Source organism: Nomascus leucogenys, chromosome 7b (genome assembly GCF_006542625.1).
Source record: "Nomascus leucogenys isolate Asia chromosome 7b, Asia_NLE_v1, whole genome shotgun sequence".
Taxonomy (NCBI): domain Eukaryota; kingdom Metazoa; phylum Chordata; class Mammalia; order Primates; family Hylobatidae; genus Nomascus; species Nomascus leucogenys.
This window is the reverse complement of record NC_044387.1, coordinates 74,048,924-74,066,351: the sequence shown is the minus strand read 5'-3', so window position 1 is coordinate 74,066,351 and position 17,428 is coordinate 74,048,924. Positions and strand designations below refer to the sequence as shown.

Below are 17,428 nucleotides of genomic sequence, written 5' to 3'. Positions count from 1 at the left end.
TATAACAATAGCAAATTGGGCCTGAGAAGTTTTGGAATTCCCATGATTAGTTTTAGAAAAATTGGTTATTTTTATTTTTTGTCCTCTGTCTCTTACATCAAATACTTTCTCATGTCAGAAGAGCTGTTGCCTAAGGCAACATAAACTGGCCTCATGAACAAAGATAGGCCAATTTGCTCTCCACCAACCTCCAGGAAGTGATTAAGTAGGCCCAGAGCAACTCCATGCAATACAAAGGCCAGATTCACTAACAAATGGTTTGGATGCCATTTGGGTCATTTCAGACATATGGAGTATTTCACTCGAGTTACTTAAAAGAATATCAAAATTGGACAATGTAAAAAAAAATAAGCATGTGTGTAAAGGGCATTACATACGTTTTGATTTTATTTCTTTAGATGTGGAGTGCCTGCAAATTATCTAAATAGCCAAGCTGAACTGGAAAAAGATATACACGGGATATGTCATTTTTAATTTACTCTTTTTTAGATAGCTGAAAAAAACCCTAAAATTCTATATAGTTGGTGATGTGTGCTATACAAAGACAACTACAGTCATGCACTGTTTAACAACAGTGTCAAGAACAGACTACATATATGATGGTGGTCCTATGAGATTATAGTGGAACTGAAAAATTCCTACCACTTAGTGACATCGTAGCTGCGGCAATGGCTTAGTGCAACACATTACTCATGTGTTTGTGGTGATGATGGTGTAAACAAACCTACTGCACTGCCAGCTGAATAAAAGTGTGGCAATACAAGTATGTATAGTACATAATACTTGACAATGATAATGACGATGTTACCGGTTTATGTATTTTCCATGTTTTTAGAGTGTACTCCTTTTACTTATTAAAAAGAAGTTCGGCTGAGTGCAGTGGCTCATGCTTGTAATCCCCACACTTTGGGAGGCCAATGTGGGCAGATCATCTGAGGTCAGGAGTTCGAGACCAGCCTGACCAGCATGGAGAAACCCCATCTCTACTAAAAATACAAAATTAGCTGGGCATGGTGGCACATGCCTGTAAGCCCAGCTACTCAGGAGGCTGAGGCAGGAGAATCGTTTGAACCCAGGAGTCGGAAGTTGCAGTGAGCTGAGATCATGCCATTGCACTCCAGCCTGGGCTACAGAGCGAAACTCCGCCTCAAGGAAAACAAAAACAAAAACAAAAACAAAACAAAACAAAAAAAGCTCACTGTAAAACAGCCCCAGGCAGGTCCTTCGGGAGGTTTTCCAGAAGAAATTGTTTTCATAGGAGACGACAGCTCCATGCACGTTATTGCCCCTGAAGACCTTCCTGTGGGACAGATTGTGGAGGTGGAAACAGTGATATTGGTGATCCTGACGCTGTGTAGGCCTACGCTAATGTGTGTGTTTGCCTTGGTTTTTAATAAAAAGGTTTTTTTTTTTGAGTCAGGGTTTCACTGTCATTCAGGCTGGAGTTAGTGGCATGATCTCAGCTCAATGCAACTTCTGACTTCCAGGATCAAGCGATCCTCCCACCTCAGCCTCCTGAGTAGCTGGGACTACAGGTACGTACCACCACACCCAGCTAATTTTTAAATTTCTTTGTATAGGCAGGGTTTCATCATGTTGCCCAGGCTGGTCTCGAATTCCTGGACTCAAGCGATCTGCCTGCCTCGGCCTCCCAAAGTGTTGGGATTACAAGTGGAAGCCACCACATGCAGATAAATTTTTTTTTTTTTTTTTTTGAGACGGAGTTTCGCTCTTGTTGCCGACTGGAGTGCAGTGGCGTGATCTCGGCCCACTGCAACTTCCGCATCCCAGGTTCAAGCAATTCTCCTGCCTCAGCCTTCCCGAGTAGCTGGAATTATAGGCCCCCGCCACCATGCCTGGCGAATTTTTTGTTTTTTTTTTTTTTAGTAGAGACGGAGTTTCACAATGTTGGCCAGGCTGGTCTCAAATCCCTGACCTCAGGTGATCCACCTGCCTTGGCCTCCCAAAGTGCTGGGATTACAGGCATGAACCACCGCACCCGGCCTCAAAAATTTTAAAATATTTATTATTTTAAATATTTAATAATTTTTATTAATAAAAATATTTTTGTACAGCTGTATATGTTTTAAAATACATCTTTTACGATTCAAAACATTTAAAAAATTTAAATTTATAAAGTAAAAAACTGTAGTAAGCTAAGGTTATTACAGGAAAAAATAGTTTTATAAATTTAGTGTAGCCCAAGTGTACAGTGTTTACAAAGTCGAGAGTAGTGTGTAGTCATGTGCCTAGGCCTTCACATTCACCCACCACTCACTCACTCAGAGCAGCTTCTTTTTTTTTTTTTTTGAGATGGAGTCTCACTCTGTTGCCCAGGCTGGAGTGCAGTGGTGCAATCTAGGCTCACTGCAACCTCTGCCTCCCAGGTTCAAGCGATTCTCCTGCCTCACCCTCCTGAGTAGCTGGGACTATCGGCGCATACCACTACGACTGGCTAATTTTTGTATTTTCTTTTCTAGCAGACGGGGCTTCACCATGTTGGCCAGGACGGTCTCAATCTCTTGACTTCGTGATCCGCCCTTCTCGGCCTCCCAAAGTGCTGGGATTACAGGAGTTAGCCACTGCGCGCGGTCCCATACTGTGTTTTTACTATATTTTTTCTATGTTTAGATATGCAAATACTTACCATTGTGTTACAATTGCCTACAGTCTCCGGTACCATAATATGCCGTATAGGTTTGTAGCCTAGGAGCAATAGGCTATACCATCTAGTCTAGGTGTGTAGTAGGCTATACCATGTAGCTTTATGTAAGTACACTTTGTGATGTTAGCACAATGACAAAATGGCTTAATGATGCATTCCTTAAAACATTTCCCCATTTATAAGTGACACATGACTGTATATCATCTTATAAAAAGTGCATAAATCAGGATAAATGGCCATGCACTTGTTGTTTCTAGGAGAAAGGTATTAAAAACTCAAAAGAAAAAAGTAGTTTTCATGTCTGAGGAATTACTACTTAACTAAATTTGAGGAATACCAACTTTCTGTATTTTTTTTTTGTGGGAAATTTGCAAAGATAATGCAGAATACTGAGTTCGGTCACTGTTGGGAAATAGGAGAGCAGCCATTAGGATTTTAAAGGTTATTTCCAAGCATTTAGGTGTGTGTATATGTATGATGGATCCTTCAAATACACTTTTTTTTTTTTTTGAGACAGAGTCTTGCTCTGTTGCCCAGGCTAAAGTACAGGGGCACAATCTCTGCTCATCGCAACCTCCACCTCCTGGGTTCAAGCAATTCTTCTGCCTCAGTATCTCAAGTAGTTGAAATTACTTTTTGTATTTTTAAGAGAGACGGGGTTTTGCCATGTTGGCCAGGCTGGTCTTGAACTCCTGAGCTCAAGTGACCTGCCTGCCGCAGCTTCCCAAAGTGCTGGGATTACAGGCGCAAGCCACCATGCCCAGCCCAAATACACCCTTAATAGTTAATATTAAAATTTAAACAAAACTAAAGCATTATCACGTCATGGTTTTGATCTTAAAAAAAATCATTTGTAAATCTGCCTGGACTGAGATGGATGGCTTTATTTGTATTGTCCTACTTTGACAAGCACTGGGGGGATGTGGTTATCATCCTGCTTTTGATCTACCAAAAGGGGTGAAGAACATCTGCATTTTACACTTTATTTAACATTAATAAAATGATAAATACAGTTACAGGCAAACGAAAATTCAGTACACTTACTTAGATAATAGTTTAAAATTTACATATTCACAAGCTTGTAGACCCTTCACCGCCATGGAATATTTTAGTCTATGTAGTCAAAGTCTTCTGGAATTCCAAAAGTTTTATCAATTTTATTTTCTTCAAACCCAAATTTTCTTTTGGCCCAAGATTTTATTGCAAATATGTTATCTATAAAGAAAATTGAGAAATAATTTTGAGAAAAACACAATCATAAAACATTTCAAGTATAATTATCTTCATTGTTCTTTTACTTCCTTCTATTAACTTTCAGATATATCAAAATAAGGAGTTTTCTGTATTTTTAAGAGTAATGGCAACTAATTAAAAAGTACTTAAGGCCAGGTGCAGTGGCTCATGCCTGTAATCCCAGCACTTTGGGAGGCCGAGGCGGGCGGATCATGAGGTCAGGAGTTTGAGACCAGCCTGGCCAATGTGGTAAAACCCATCTCTACTAAAAGTACAAAAATTAGCTGGGCATGGTCAGTAGCGGGCACCTGTAATCCTAGCTATTCGGGAGGCTGAGGCAGGAGAATCATTTGAACCTGGGAGGCGGAGGTTGTAGTGAGCCGAGATCACACCATTGCACTCCAGCCTGGGCAACAGGAGTGAAATTCCGTATCAAAAAAAAGTATTTAAATACTGTTATGAACAAGTTAATAGATCTCATACTTAAAAATTCTGTAAGCTGCTTGCTGCTAAATACCAGACTTAAGAATAATACAAAAACAGGGACAGGTTAATGGTGTCTCTTCTACATTTCCACAGCAGAGGCCAGGGCTGTTGCCTCAGGAATTAAAGTTGCTCCTGTTCCCAAAGGGAACACATTCTCTCCAGACCCTTTTTCCTGTCCCACAGACAGTAATGGCTTCCAGACAATCAGGCCAGCACTAGGGAGAGGGGGTGGGGACCAGGGAAAGGGGTTCTCTTAAGACTAAGAACAGAAATGTCCTCAGCATCTCCTGGGGGGATTTAAAATGCATTAACGACTGAAAAAAAGTGGTATGTCTACTTCAAGGGATTTATCCCAAGGAAATAAAACAATCTGTGTACAAGGACTTTTGGTCAAGGGTCTTTATCCCAGTGCCATAATAGAAAAAATAAAAGCAATCTAAATGTCTACTCATCAGGAAGCTAGTGAGGGAGGCAGGACCGTGCCAGTGTGCTCACAGTGGCTGCACTGGGGAGGGTGGGAGGAACAGTGGATTTTTTTCCTTTTTTTTTTTTTTTTCCTTGAGACAGGATCTTGCTTTGTCTCCCAGGCTGGAGTGCAGTGAGTGGTGCAATCTCAGCTCACTGCAGTCTCTACCTTCTAGGCTCAGGCAACCCTCCAACCTCAGCCCCACGAGTAGCAGAGACAACAGGCGCGCGCCACCATACCTGGCAACTTTTGTATTTTTTGTAGGGATGAGGTTTCACCATGTTGCCCAGGCTGGTCTCGAACTCTAAGCCCAAGCAATCAACCCACCTCGGCCTCCCAAAATGCTGGGATTACAAGTGTGAGCCACTGTGTCCAGCCTTTTCTTAATTTCATACATTTCTTTAATGTACATACACAACCTTTATGATGAAAATGTATTATACACACAGAAAAAATAATGGTATAAGACTTTATAGCTTGTCAGGGTATTCTGTAAAATGTTAAACACTCTATTAGTAGTGATAATGAAGTAAAGGGTTAGAATAGGTTCTTCTGGAATGTTATGGGCTGAATCATTTCCCTCTAAATTTGTATGTTGAAGTCCTAGCCCCTACTACCTCAGAATGTGACTATATTGAAACAGATCTTTAAAGAGGTGATTAAGTTAAAATGAGGTCATTGGGGCGGGCCCTAATCCAGTAGGATTGGTGTCTTTATAAGAAAAGGATCACGAGGTCAAGAGATCGAGACCATCCTGGCCGACATAGTAAAATCCTGTCTCTACTAACAATACAAAAAGATTAGCTGGATGTGGTGGCGTGCGCCAGTAGTCCCAGCTATTCCGGAGGCTGAGGCAGGGTAATCGCTTGAACCCGGGAGGCAGAGGTTGCAGTGAGCTGAGATCGCGCCACTGCACTCCAGCCCGGCGACAAAGCAAGACTCCGTCTCAAAAAAAAAAAAAAAAAAAAAAAAAAAAAGAAGAAGAAAAGGATTGGCTGGTTGCAGTGGTGGCTCATGCCTGTAATGCCAGCACTTTGTAGGGCCGAGGCAAGCAGATTGCCTGAGGTCAGGAGTTTGAGAGACCAGTCTGGCCAACATGGCGAAACCCCGTCTCTACTAAAAATACAAAAAAAATTAGCCGGGCATGATGGTGTGAGCCTATAATCCCAGCTACTCGGGAGGCTGAGGCAGGGAAATTGCTTGAACCAGGGAGGTGGAGGTTGTGGTGAGCTGAGATTGCACCACTGCACTCCAGCCTGGGCGACACAGCAAGACTCCATTTCCAAAAAAAAAGGGAAATCTGGACACACAGGAAAAACTGTGAGAGGACACAGGGAGAAGAAAGACCTACAGAAGAAACCAAACCTGCCAACATCTTGATCTTGAAATTTGATCCTCCCGGATGGTGAGAAAAATTTCTGTTGTTTAAGCCACCCTATCTGTGATATTTTGTTCCGGCATCTCTAGCAAACTAATACATGGAGTTTGGAGTTTGATCACTTTTTAAAATGTTTTTTCTATGGAAGTTTATTTCCAAGTGTCAAATATTGATAAACACCTTTCTGGAATGAATTTTATGGAGAATACTACTGCATCAAATAGAATAATGTTAACAAAATTAACTTCTTTCAATCAAAGTGTTATGGAATGTCAACAGATATTAAAATGATCTTTACTCTTTGTAACAATCTAAAATGAATCTTTACTTTTCCTAAGAACCTAAGAGAGAATGTTAAAATAACACCATAAGATATTCTAGGATAATTTTTACCAGTCTCTGCCCAACCAGTACATTCTTGCTACTCACATCCAAATGTTATGTCTGCTGCTACATAAGACAAGTATCAGGCGCACTGCAGGTACTACAGAATGTGAAAAACCTATGCCTTCAAGTTGACATAAGAGTGAAAAAAAATAATTTATTACTAAACAATTACAAAGTGATAGGTGTCTCAGAGAGAAAAGGCCAAGTCTTATATGTATAGCTTACAGGATAGGCTTCATGAATATAGAAAGATTTCTAGGAAATGAGAGAACAGATACAACAATGTAGGAAGCTTGCAGGAAACAAACTTCAAACCTGGATCAGAAATGAGAATGAGGCACCAGGGTAAGACTATTGAATAGCCTCTACAGGAAGGATTTCCTGATTCATAGGAAGATAAGAAATCATTTCATTATAAATGTTTAAAGGTTAAAAGCAAGAAAAAGAACAAATAAAAACCGCTCCACAACAATGCCTAATGGAGCAATTCAAAGAAGACTCTGATTAAACATTTCTTTGGGCCACTGGATGTCGGCCTTCAAGATAATGTCACTGAGAATCTTGATAGTTCATTCTCTGTCAAATAATTTCCCTATTTAATGTAGAAATTTTTATAAATGGATATAGAATAAATTTTTTCTTTTAAAGAAACAACCTTAAGACTGGCAGAATTTCTGTTTGATTTATACGGTGGCACAGCAAAGATACCTATAGGAATAGGATGGGCAGTATCATTTGCAATGAATCTAGGTTAGGCCCTCACAACACCTATCCTGCTTCACTCATTAAGATCCCTCTCATATGTGTTTACAAAAACCTCACCATCTTAATTATTAAGCAAGGTTTCATATGATATAATTGAAGTCACACTTAAAGTGTACTTAATATCACAAAACATTTAGATGTGGCATTTCTATACTTAGACTCTGAGGTAATCTCTCATCCTATAAAACTGAGATACTGAATTGTTGAACAGTATATATTCTCAATTCTAGCTACATTTTTAAGGACTTTTTTATTTTCTTGAGACAGTGTCTCACTCTTGCTCAGGCTGGAGTGCAGTGGCATGATCTCAGCTCACTGCAACCTCCGCCTCCTGGGTTCAAGCAATTCTCCTACCTCAGCCTCCTGAGTAGCTGGTATTACAGGTGTGCACCACCATGCCTGGCTAATTTTTGTATTTTTAGTAGAGACAGGGTTTCATCATGTTGGCCAGGATGGTCTCAAACTCCTGACCTCAAGTGATCCTCCTGCCTCGGCCTCCCAAAGTGCTGGGATTACGGGCATGAGCCACCACGCCCGGCCAGGACTTTTTTAAGTAAAAAGAAAGCAAACTTTCTTTCTATATGATAATTTTAATATGAATATTAAAACAAACTTTAAAAGCTGTATGATAAATAAGACTGCGATTTCATTAAAAGACAAACTAAAGGCCAGTTATATTGATTTTCCCAATCTACCTAATTCTAAAATAGACTAGGAAAAAAATAATTCTTATTACTGTTTTCTTTTTGTTTGTTGTGAAGGTGGCAGTTTTCTGAGGTGTGATGCTTTCTCTCTTATCTATGTCTTTTCATAACACATGTTTAAGCTGGAAGCTGGAAGGAATAAGCTGTAACTTTAAATGGAAATATATTTCTTAACAGCTGTTTCTGCTGTTCTAAAAATATCTTTCTTCCTCATGGTTTTAAAAGTCCCAGGTTCTTCTGCAGCTAATAGGATAGGAAAAAAAAAAGCCATTCCAAATGTTTTTCCAATTATAATTTTGGAAGTTTATGATCAATTGGAAAACATGAACTTTTTTAAGAGAAGAAAAGGAAAAGGGGAGTATTTATCTACGTGTCCAACGTGGTGCTGAAGGGCTTACAAACTCTTATTTAATCCTCCCAAAATGGGAGGTAGGTATTATTTATCCACGATGAACAGATGAGGAAGTAGGCTGAGAGAGAGTCAAGAGGTCACACAGCAAGTAAGGAGAACAGCTTGGATTCTTTTCAAAGCCACATTCCTCCCACTACACACACATGCTGCCTGTGCCTACTGTGTGCTGAGCCTCTTTGTTGAAAATACTGGGGGAAATTACCTTGGATTCCTATCTTATTTTTAACCTAAAAATCCACATTTATTTATGCTTTGTGGGACACTTATTTCATGTCAGTTTGCTGTTTCACCCTCTGTTCTTATCACTAAACCATTACCTTACTTAAGAAATAACTTTGTAATAAATAAAACTGCAATTTCAGAAAAAAAAAAATCCAAAAGGCCAATTATATTGATTTTACCAATCTATTTAATTCTAAAATAGAGTAGGAAAAAAATAATTACTATATTTTTTGTGTGAAACAGAGGCCTGGACAGCGAGTCAGAGAAACCTGGCTCCAGCGTGTGTTCTTCCAGTGACTAATCGCCTTTGACTAAACATAGTCACTTTAAGTCCAGCCAAAAAAGCTGGATTATAATTCCTGTTCTGCTGTCTGACACATGTGTGGCCTTGGACTCCTGAGGGTCTTAGTTTTGTCTCCTAAATTAGGGATAATAATCATATCTACCTCACAAGATCATCATGGAGATAAAATGAGAATGAACCATAGACATTACAATAACTGGCAAATAGTCTTCAACAAAACTTAGCTATTATTATTATTATTAAGACAATAAATCTTTAAGATTTCATTATCTTAAAGTGTATCTTAAATTAATATATATGAAAGTTGGGCCGGGCGCGGTGGCTCACGCGTGTAATCCCAGCACTTTGGGAGGCCAAGGCGGGCGGATCACGAGGTCAGGAGATCGAGACCATGGTGAAACCCCGTCTCTACTAAAAATACAAAAAATTAGCCGGGCGTGGTGGCGGGCGCCTGTAGTCCCAGCTACTCGGAGAGGCTGAGGCAGGAGAATGGCATGAACCTGGGAGGCGGAGCTTGCAGTGAGCTGAGATCGCGCCACTGCACTTCAACCTGGGTGACAGAGCGAGACTCCGTCTCAAAAAAAAGAAAGTTAAGTGATTAGCCCAAGTGACTTATCTTGGGAAAAGTTGCACAGAAGTTCAACTGGAAGCAATCATTAGTTTTACAAAAATATCTTATGCTTTACAAAATGACTCATAAGATTTTTTAAAAAACCTTAAATAACTGAAATAATTTAATATGTAAACATTTGAGTAATGCATACATTTTTCATTAACGTCCTTTCTTGAACAAAGCTAGCACAAGGTATCTGAATTTCACATCACAGTGTGAAGGGAGTTTAGCTATAGTTTATCAGCATTATTATAGTACATACCAGTCCATCTGTTAGCAGCTTCTTTGGCTACTTTATTTGCTTGGCCTGAAAAAAAAATTATATATATAAAATGAAATGTATTTATATATATATATATATATATATATATATATATATATAATTATCTTTAGCTATGTATACATTTATATTTTTTCATATGAACAAAATTTTTATAAAATTTATGTATAAAATGGCTATGAAAAAAGCAGAAATAGTGACATAATATTGTATTTTACAAACTCTTGCAAATTCCCAAGGAAATTTAGGGAGTTGCAGTAATATTAGTAATTAATGGAAAGTCAAAGTGAACAATTTCCCTTTCCTAAGTGTCCATCATCATTGTACTTGCTCCTTTAAAGACAACATGTAAGTTTAAATGAGATGTTTTTCAAACAACTCACCATACCAAGATACAACAAAATATGTTAAATTTAACGATAAGAATTTTACTATATAGGCATTGTAAGACCACGATAAGTGTGACTCTAAAAAAAATTTTAGTGATAAGAAAGTAATCTCATAGCAGGAAGTATTTACTTTTACTTTAGAGTTAAATACACATCGTGCTATCAAATGTATCTGTATGTATATTATGTACTTCAAGTGAATCTGCACAGCACATAACAATGCCATGATTAATGGGGCATTAACTATTACTTACAATGATGGCATTTTTAATTGAAAGATAATTTATATGTCACAAAATTCAGCATAGTAAACTATATAATTCAGTAATTTTTATTTATTTATTTACTTATTTAGGGACTGGGTCTCACTCTGTCTCCCAAGCTGGAGTGCCAATGGTGTGATCATAGCTCACTGTAGCCTCAAACTCCTGGGCTTAAGCAATCCTCCTGCCTCAGTTTTCTGAGCAGCTGAGACTACAGGCATGTGCCACCATGCCCAGCTCATTTTTTATTTCTTGTAGAGATAGGGGTCTTGCTATGTTGCCCAGGTTGGTCTCCAACTCCTGGCCTCAAGTGATCCACCCCATCTTGGCCTCCTAAAGTGCTGGGATTACAGGTATGGGGCACCAAGTCTGGCTTTCAGTGGTTTTTATGATAGCCACAAAATTGTACAACCATTACTACTATTTAATTCCAGAACATTTTTTCATCACCCAAAAAAAACTCTTGTGCACCTTAGCACTCACTCCACATTCCTTTTCCCTCCGTCCCCTGGCAACTACTAACCTAGTTGCTGTCTCTTCTCTATGGATTTCCCTTTTGTGTACATTTAATATGAACGAAACATACGATATGTGGTCTTTTAGGTCTGGCCTCTCTCACTTAACACAATGTTTTCAAGGTTCATTCATGTATCAATACTTCATTCTTTTTTATGCTAAGTACTATTTTACAATTTGCTTATCCATTCATCAGCTGATGGACATTTGGGCTGTTTCTGCTAATACGAATAATTTTTGTGTGGATATATTTTCAATTATCTTGGGTATATATTTTGGGGAAGAGATAAATTGTTTGCCAAAGTGGTAGCACCACTTTATAATACCACCAGCAATCTAAGAGTTCCAGTCTCTCCACATTCTCATCACTTATTATTTTCTATTTTTTTTTTTTTGAGACGGAGTTTTGCTCTTGTTGCCCAGGGTGGAGTGCAATAGTGCGGTCTTGGCTCACTGCAACTTCCGCCTCCCAGGTTCAAGCAATTCTCCTGCCTCAGCCTCCCGAGTAGCTGGGATTACAGGCATGCGCCACCACACCCAGCTAATTTTGTATTTTTAGTAGAGATAGGGTTTCACCATGTTGGTCAGGCTGGTCTCTGAGTCCCAACCTCAGGTGATCTGCCTGCCTCGGCCTCCCAAAGTGCTGGGATTACAGGCGTGAGCCACCGTGCCCGGCCTCATTATTTTCTATTTTTACATTATAGCCATCCTAATGGGTGTTCATATGGTTTGGCTGTGTCCCCAATTCAAATCTCATCTTGAATTGTAACACCCACAATTCCCACGTGTTGTGGCAGGACCCCAGTGGGAGGTGATTGAATTATGGGGGCGGGTCTTTCCTGCACTGTTCTCATGATAGTGAATGAGTCTCACAAGATCTGAGGGCTTTAAAAATGGGAGTTTCCCTGCAGAAGCTCTCTTCTCGTCTGCCACCATGCGAGACGTACCTTTCACCTTCCGCCATGATTGTGAGGTTTCCCCAAACACGTGGCACCCTAAGTCCAATAAAGCTCTTTTGTAAATTGCCAAGTCTCAGGTATGTCTTTATTAGCAGTGTGAAAACAGACTAATACAAGTGTGAAGTAGTATCTCACTGGGGTTCTTATTTGCATTTCCTAATGATTTTGTGCATCTTTTCATGTGCTTATTCGCCATCTGTGTATCTTCTTGGGGGAAGTGTCCATTCATATCCTTTGCCCATTTTTCAATTGGGTTGTCTTTTTATTGTTGTATTATGAGTTCTTTATATATTTTGGATACTAGACACTTGTCAGATACAGGACTTGTGAGTATTTTCTTCCATCCTGAGTTCACTTTTCACTTTCCTTTTTTCTTTTTGTGATGGAGTCTCTGTCACCCAGGCTGGAGTGCAGTGGTGCAATCTCGGCTCAATGCAACCTCCGCCTTCCTGGTTCAAGCAATTCTCCTGCCTCAGCCTCCCGAGTAGCTGGGATTACAGGTGTGTGCCACTGCGCCTGGCTAATTTTTGTATTTTTAGTAGAGATGGGGTTTCACCATGTTGGCCAGGCTGGTCTCAAACTCCTGGTTTCACATGATCTGCCCACCTCGGCCTCCCAAAGTGCTGGGATCACAGGCATGAGACACCGCGCCCAGCCTCTTTTTACTTTCTTGATATTGTACAAAACTTTTTAATTTTGATGAAGTCCATTTATCTACTTTTTCTGTGGTTGTTTCTGCTTTTGGTGTCATATTCAAGGAATTGTTGCTTAACCCAAGGATAAAGAAATATAAATCCGGCCGGGCGCAGTGGCTCACGCCTATAATCCCAGCACTTTGGGAAGCCAAGGTGGGCAGATCACGAGGTCTGATCAAGACCATCCTGGCTAACACGGTGAAACCCCGTCTCTACCAAAAATGTAAAAAATTAGCCTGGCGTGGTGGTGGGCACCTGTAGTCCCAGGTACTCGGAGGTTGAGGCAGGAGAATGGCCTGAACCCGGGAGGCAGAGCCCGCAGTGAGCCGAGATCACGCCACTGTACTCCAGCCTGGGCGACAGAGCGACTCCGTCTCAAAAAAAAAGAAATATAAATCTGTTTTCTTCTAAGAGTTTCATAGTTTCAGCTCTTCCATGTAGGTCTTTGATCCATTTGAGTTAATTTTTTTGATTTAAGGTGGGGGTTCAGATTAATTCATTTGCATGTGGATATCCAGTTGTGCCCAATACCATTAGCTAAAAACATGATTTCTTTCCTGATTCCATGGTCTTGGCACCTTTGTTGAAAATCAATTGGGTTTATTTCTGGACTCTTGATTCCATTCCATTAATCTATATGTCTATTTTTTTTTTTTTTTTTTTGAGACAGAGTCTCGCTCTGTCGCCCAGGCTGGAGTGCAGTGGCATGATCTCGGCTCACTGCAAGCTCCGCCTCCTGGGTTCACGCTATTCTCCTGCCTCAGCCTCCCGAGTAGCTGGGACTACAGGCACCTGCCACCATGCCTGGCTAATTTTTTATATTTTTGGCAGAGACCGGGTTTCAGCGTGTTAGCCAGGATGGTCTCGATCTCCTGACCTCGTGATCTACCCGCCTCGCCCTCCCAAAGTGTGTATGTCTATTCTCATACTACTACCATACTGTCTTGATAACTGTAGCCTTGTAGCGAGTTTTGAAATTGGGAAATTTGAGTCTGTAACTTTGTTCTTTTTCAAGATTCTTTTGACTATTCTGGATCTCTTGCATTTCCATATGAAACTTAAGATCAGCTTACCAATTTCTGCAAAAAAGCAGGTGAAATTTTGATTGGTTTAGCATTGAATCTGTAGATCAATTTGGGGAGTATTTCCTTAATAATATTGTCTTTCAGCCGGGTGCAATAGCTCACACCTGGATTCCTAGCACTCTAGGAGGCTGAGGCAGGAGGACTGCTTGAGCCCAGGAGTTCGAGACCAGTCTAGCTAACATAGTGGGACCCCGTCTCTACAAAAAAGATAATAAAAAAAAATTAGCCAGGTGTAGTGGTGCACACTTCTAGTCCCAGCTACTAATTTTTTTCTATTTCTCTTTCGTCTAGCTAAAGGTTTGTCTACTTTGTGATCCGCTTAAAGAACCAATTTTTGGGCAGGGTGTGGTGGCTCATGCCTGTAATCCTAGCACTTTCGGAGGCCGAGGCGGGCAGATCACTGGAGGTCAGGAGTTCGAGACAAGCCTGGCCAACATGGTGAAACCCCGTTTCTATTAAAAATACAAAAAAAAAGTAGCCAGGCGTGGTGGTGGGCACCTGTAATCTCAGCTACTCAGGAGGCTGACGCAGGAGAATCGCTTGAACCCGGGAGGCAGAGGTTGCAGTGAGCCAAGATCGCACCACTGCACTCCCACAAGAGCGAAACCCTGTTTAAAAAAAAAAAAAAGTCCGTGCGCAGTGGCTCACGCCTGTAATCGCAGCACTTTGGGAGGCTGAGGTGGGCAGATCACGAAGTCAAGAGATCGAGACTATCCTGGCCAACATGGTGAAACCTCATCTCTACTAAAAATACAAAAAAAAAAAAAAAAAAAAAAAAGCTGGGCATGGTGGCGCCTGCCTGTAGTCTCAGCTACTTAGGAGGCTGAGGCAGAAGAATTGCTTGAACCCAGGAGGCGGAGGTTGCAGTGAGCTGAGATCACGCCACTGCACTCCAGCCTGGGCGACAGAGCAAGACTCCACCTCAAAAAAAAACCAAAAAAACAAAAAAACTAATTTTTGGTTTTGATTTTCTCGTTTTTCATTTCTCTTTGAATATATTTAAAGTGTCTTTGTCTAGTAAGTCCAACACGTGGGCTTTCTCAGGAACAGTTTCCATTGAAAACAGTTTCCATTGAAACGTTTTTATTCCAGTGTGTGAGCCATAGTTTATTTCTATGTCTTGCAATCTTTTTGTTGCAAACTGGACATTTAAAATAATGTTAGCCTGAGTAACATGGTGAAATCCTGTCTCTACAAAAAATACAAAAATTAGCTCAGCATGGTAGCATGTGCTTGTAGTTCCAGCTACTCAGGGGACTGAGGCAGGAGGATTGCTTGAGCCCAAGAGGTTGAGGCTGCACTGAGTCATGATCATGCCACTGCACTCCAGCTGAGGCGACAGAGTGAGAGTGTCTCAAAAACAAAAAGTAATAATCAATTAAAAAAATAATATAAGGCTACGTTGTAATCCCAGCTACTTGGGAGGCTGAGGCACGAGAATCACTTGAACCCGGCTGGGAAGCAGAGGTTGTAGTGAGCCAAGATTGTGCCACTGCACTCCAGCTTGGGTTACAGAGCAAGATTCTGTCTCAAAAAAAAAAAAAAAAAAAAAATATATATATATATATATATATATATATATATATATATAAATAGCAACCCTAGAAAGCAGATTCTTCCCCCTCCCCCGGATTGTTGCTTGTAGTAGTTGTTACAATTTGTTTAGTAATTTTCCTGAACTCAATCTGTAAAGTCTGTGTTCTTAAGTGTGGCCACTGAAGTCTCTACTTGGTTAGCTTAGTGGTCAAGCTATTAATTGAACAGAGATTTCCTTAAACGCTTGGACTAAACCTCCATGAAGAGGCTCTCTTTTCCAAAGGGCTCAGCTGTCTTTGCTAAGAGGGTTTGCATGTGCTGCGACATGCGTTCTCAGCAAGGCAGTTTGTAACTCTGACTCAGTCTTCGCTTCTTGCTTGCACAGAGCATCAAGGTCAGCTAGATGTGGGGACTGTCCCAGGTCTTTACTGAGAATGTGAACAACCCTAAACATGCATGTAGGCCTTCTATATTTCCAGGAATATGTTGCTCTTCAAGGCTCTCATGAACATATCATTTAGTTTCTCCTTGTTTTTTAGAAGGGTCTCACTCTGTCACCCAAGCTGGAGCACAGTGGCGCGATCATGGCTCACTGCAGTCTTGATCTCCTGGGCTCAAGTGATCCTCCCACCTCAGCCTCCTGAGTAGCTAGTACTACAGGCACATGCCACCATGCCTAATTTTTAAATTTTTTACATAGATGGAGTTTTGCCATTTTCTTCAGACTGGTTTTGAACTCTTGAGCTCAAGCAATCTTCCCAAAGTGTTAGAATTACAGGCATAAACCACTGCATCTGGCCCTTCTAAGCTTTTTGATTAGTCTACTGTTTGCCTCAACTGTTACTCATCAACAATGATTAACTGAGAAGTTAAAATTATTGTTTATAATTGTTATAGACAAACACTCCCCACAGAGAGGATTTTAGCATTGGGCATACCCCAGGCCAGATCAAATAAAGACAGTTTTTCCTATTGGTGTCCTCCAGGGAACCAGCAAACATGTAAATAATGACAATTCTTTGGGATCAAGGCTCTTACAGAGCTCCAGCTGCATTTTGCTCCCCTAGACAGTAGGAATGCCGGGTTGTTATCCCTCAAGGTCACTGCTGAGGTGAGAGTGGGAAATGAGTATAGGCAAATTCAATACCACAAAGCTCATTATTCTTACTCAGAGTCTGCTAATTTTCCTCAGTAGGCTCCTGTAAGCCTTTGGTGAATTTCCAGAGTTCTGAAAAAGTTGACTACAACGATTTTTTCAAGTTTTCAGAAAGGGCAAAGTTTCAGAAGTCCTTACTCCACCTTTTTACTGTCATCCTGGCATTTTTTTCTAAGAAAATTACTTAAGTACCTCTAAGATATTTTCAAGTATTTTGGTGGGAATTTAATTTCTACTAACATGTTTTATCTGGTCACATTTGAATAATGGTCAGAATAGCTAAATTTAAAAATTGTTTAAAGAATTGTTGCTTTTAAATATCACTTCTTGGATATTGCAATTAATGTCTGTTGTTGTTGTTTTGAGACTGTTACGCTCTGTCACCCAGGATGGAGTGCAGCACGTGATGTTGGCTCACTGCAGCCTTCGCCTCCCCGGTTCAAGCGATTCTCCTGCCTCAGCATCCAGAGTAGCTGGGATTACAGGTGTATGTCACCATGCCCGGCTAATTTTTGTATTTTTAATAGAAACAGCATTTCACCAAGTTGGCCAGGCTGGTCTCAAACTCCTGACCCCTAGTGATCCGCCTGCCTCTGCCTCCAAAGCAATTAATCTCCTAAATACTTGCTTAATGATATCAATAATTCAACTGGCATAATTAAATATACGTATTTCTCACGGGTGTTAGTGAGAAATAAGAAAATACATAGCCATGCCCCGTATGAACAAATGGTTATGGCTACAGTCACCAAATTGTTCTCTGAATAAATCATGACAGACTTAGACATAAGCCTGAGTGATATAATATGGGGGGCTATAGCCATGCTACTAAGAACCAAATCCTATTAAAATCAATTTGTGAAACTCATAAGCCTTTAATCCAGTATAATCTGTTCTGCGTTAACATGATAGCT

At 40.4% G+C, this 17,428-nt stretch overlaps 1 protein-coding gene across 2 annotated transcripts in view; it reads right to left on the bottom strand.

Annotated features, from left to right (window-relative positions):
• Positions 1–3,531: 3,531 nt before the first annotated feature.
• The window catches only part of MND1 (meiotic nuclear divisions 1), a 76,498-nt gene continuing 62,601 nt past the window's right edge, over positions 3,532–17,428 (bottom strand). The window contains exons 6-7 of one of the 2 annotated variants that reach the window (XM_004088538.3): positions 9,898–9,942; positions 3,532–3,880 (exon numbers count right to left, since the gene is read on the bottom strand). In XM_004088538.3, the coding sequence (XP_004088586.1) occupies positions 9,925–9,942 (18 nt within the window). In that variant the 3' untranslated portion in view covers positions 3,532–3,880; positions 9,898–9,924. The remainder of the gene's footprint in view (positions 3,881–9,897; positions 9,943–17,428) is intronic. The other variant, XM_003257852.4, reaches the window with a different exon arrangement.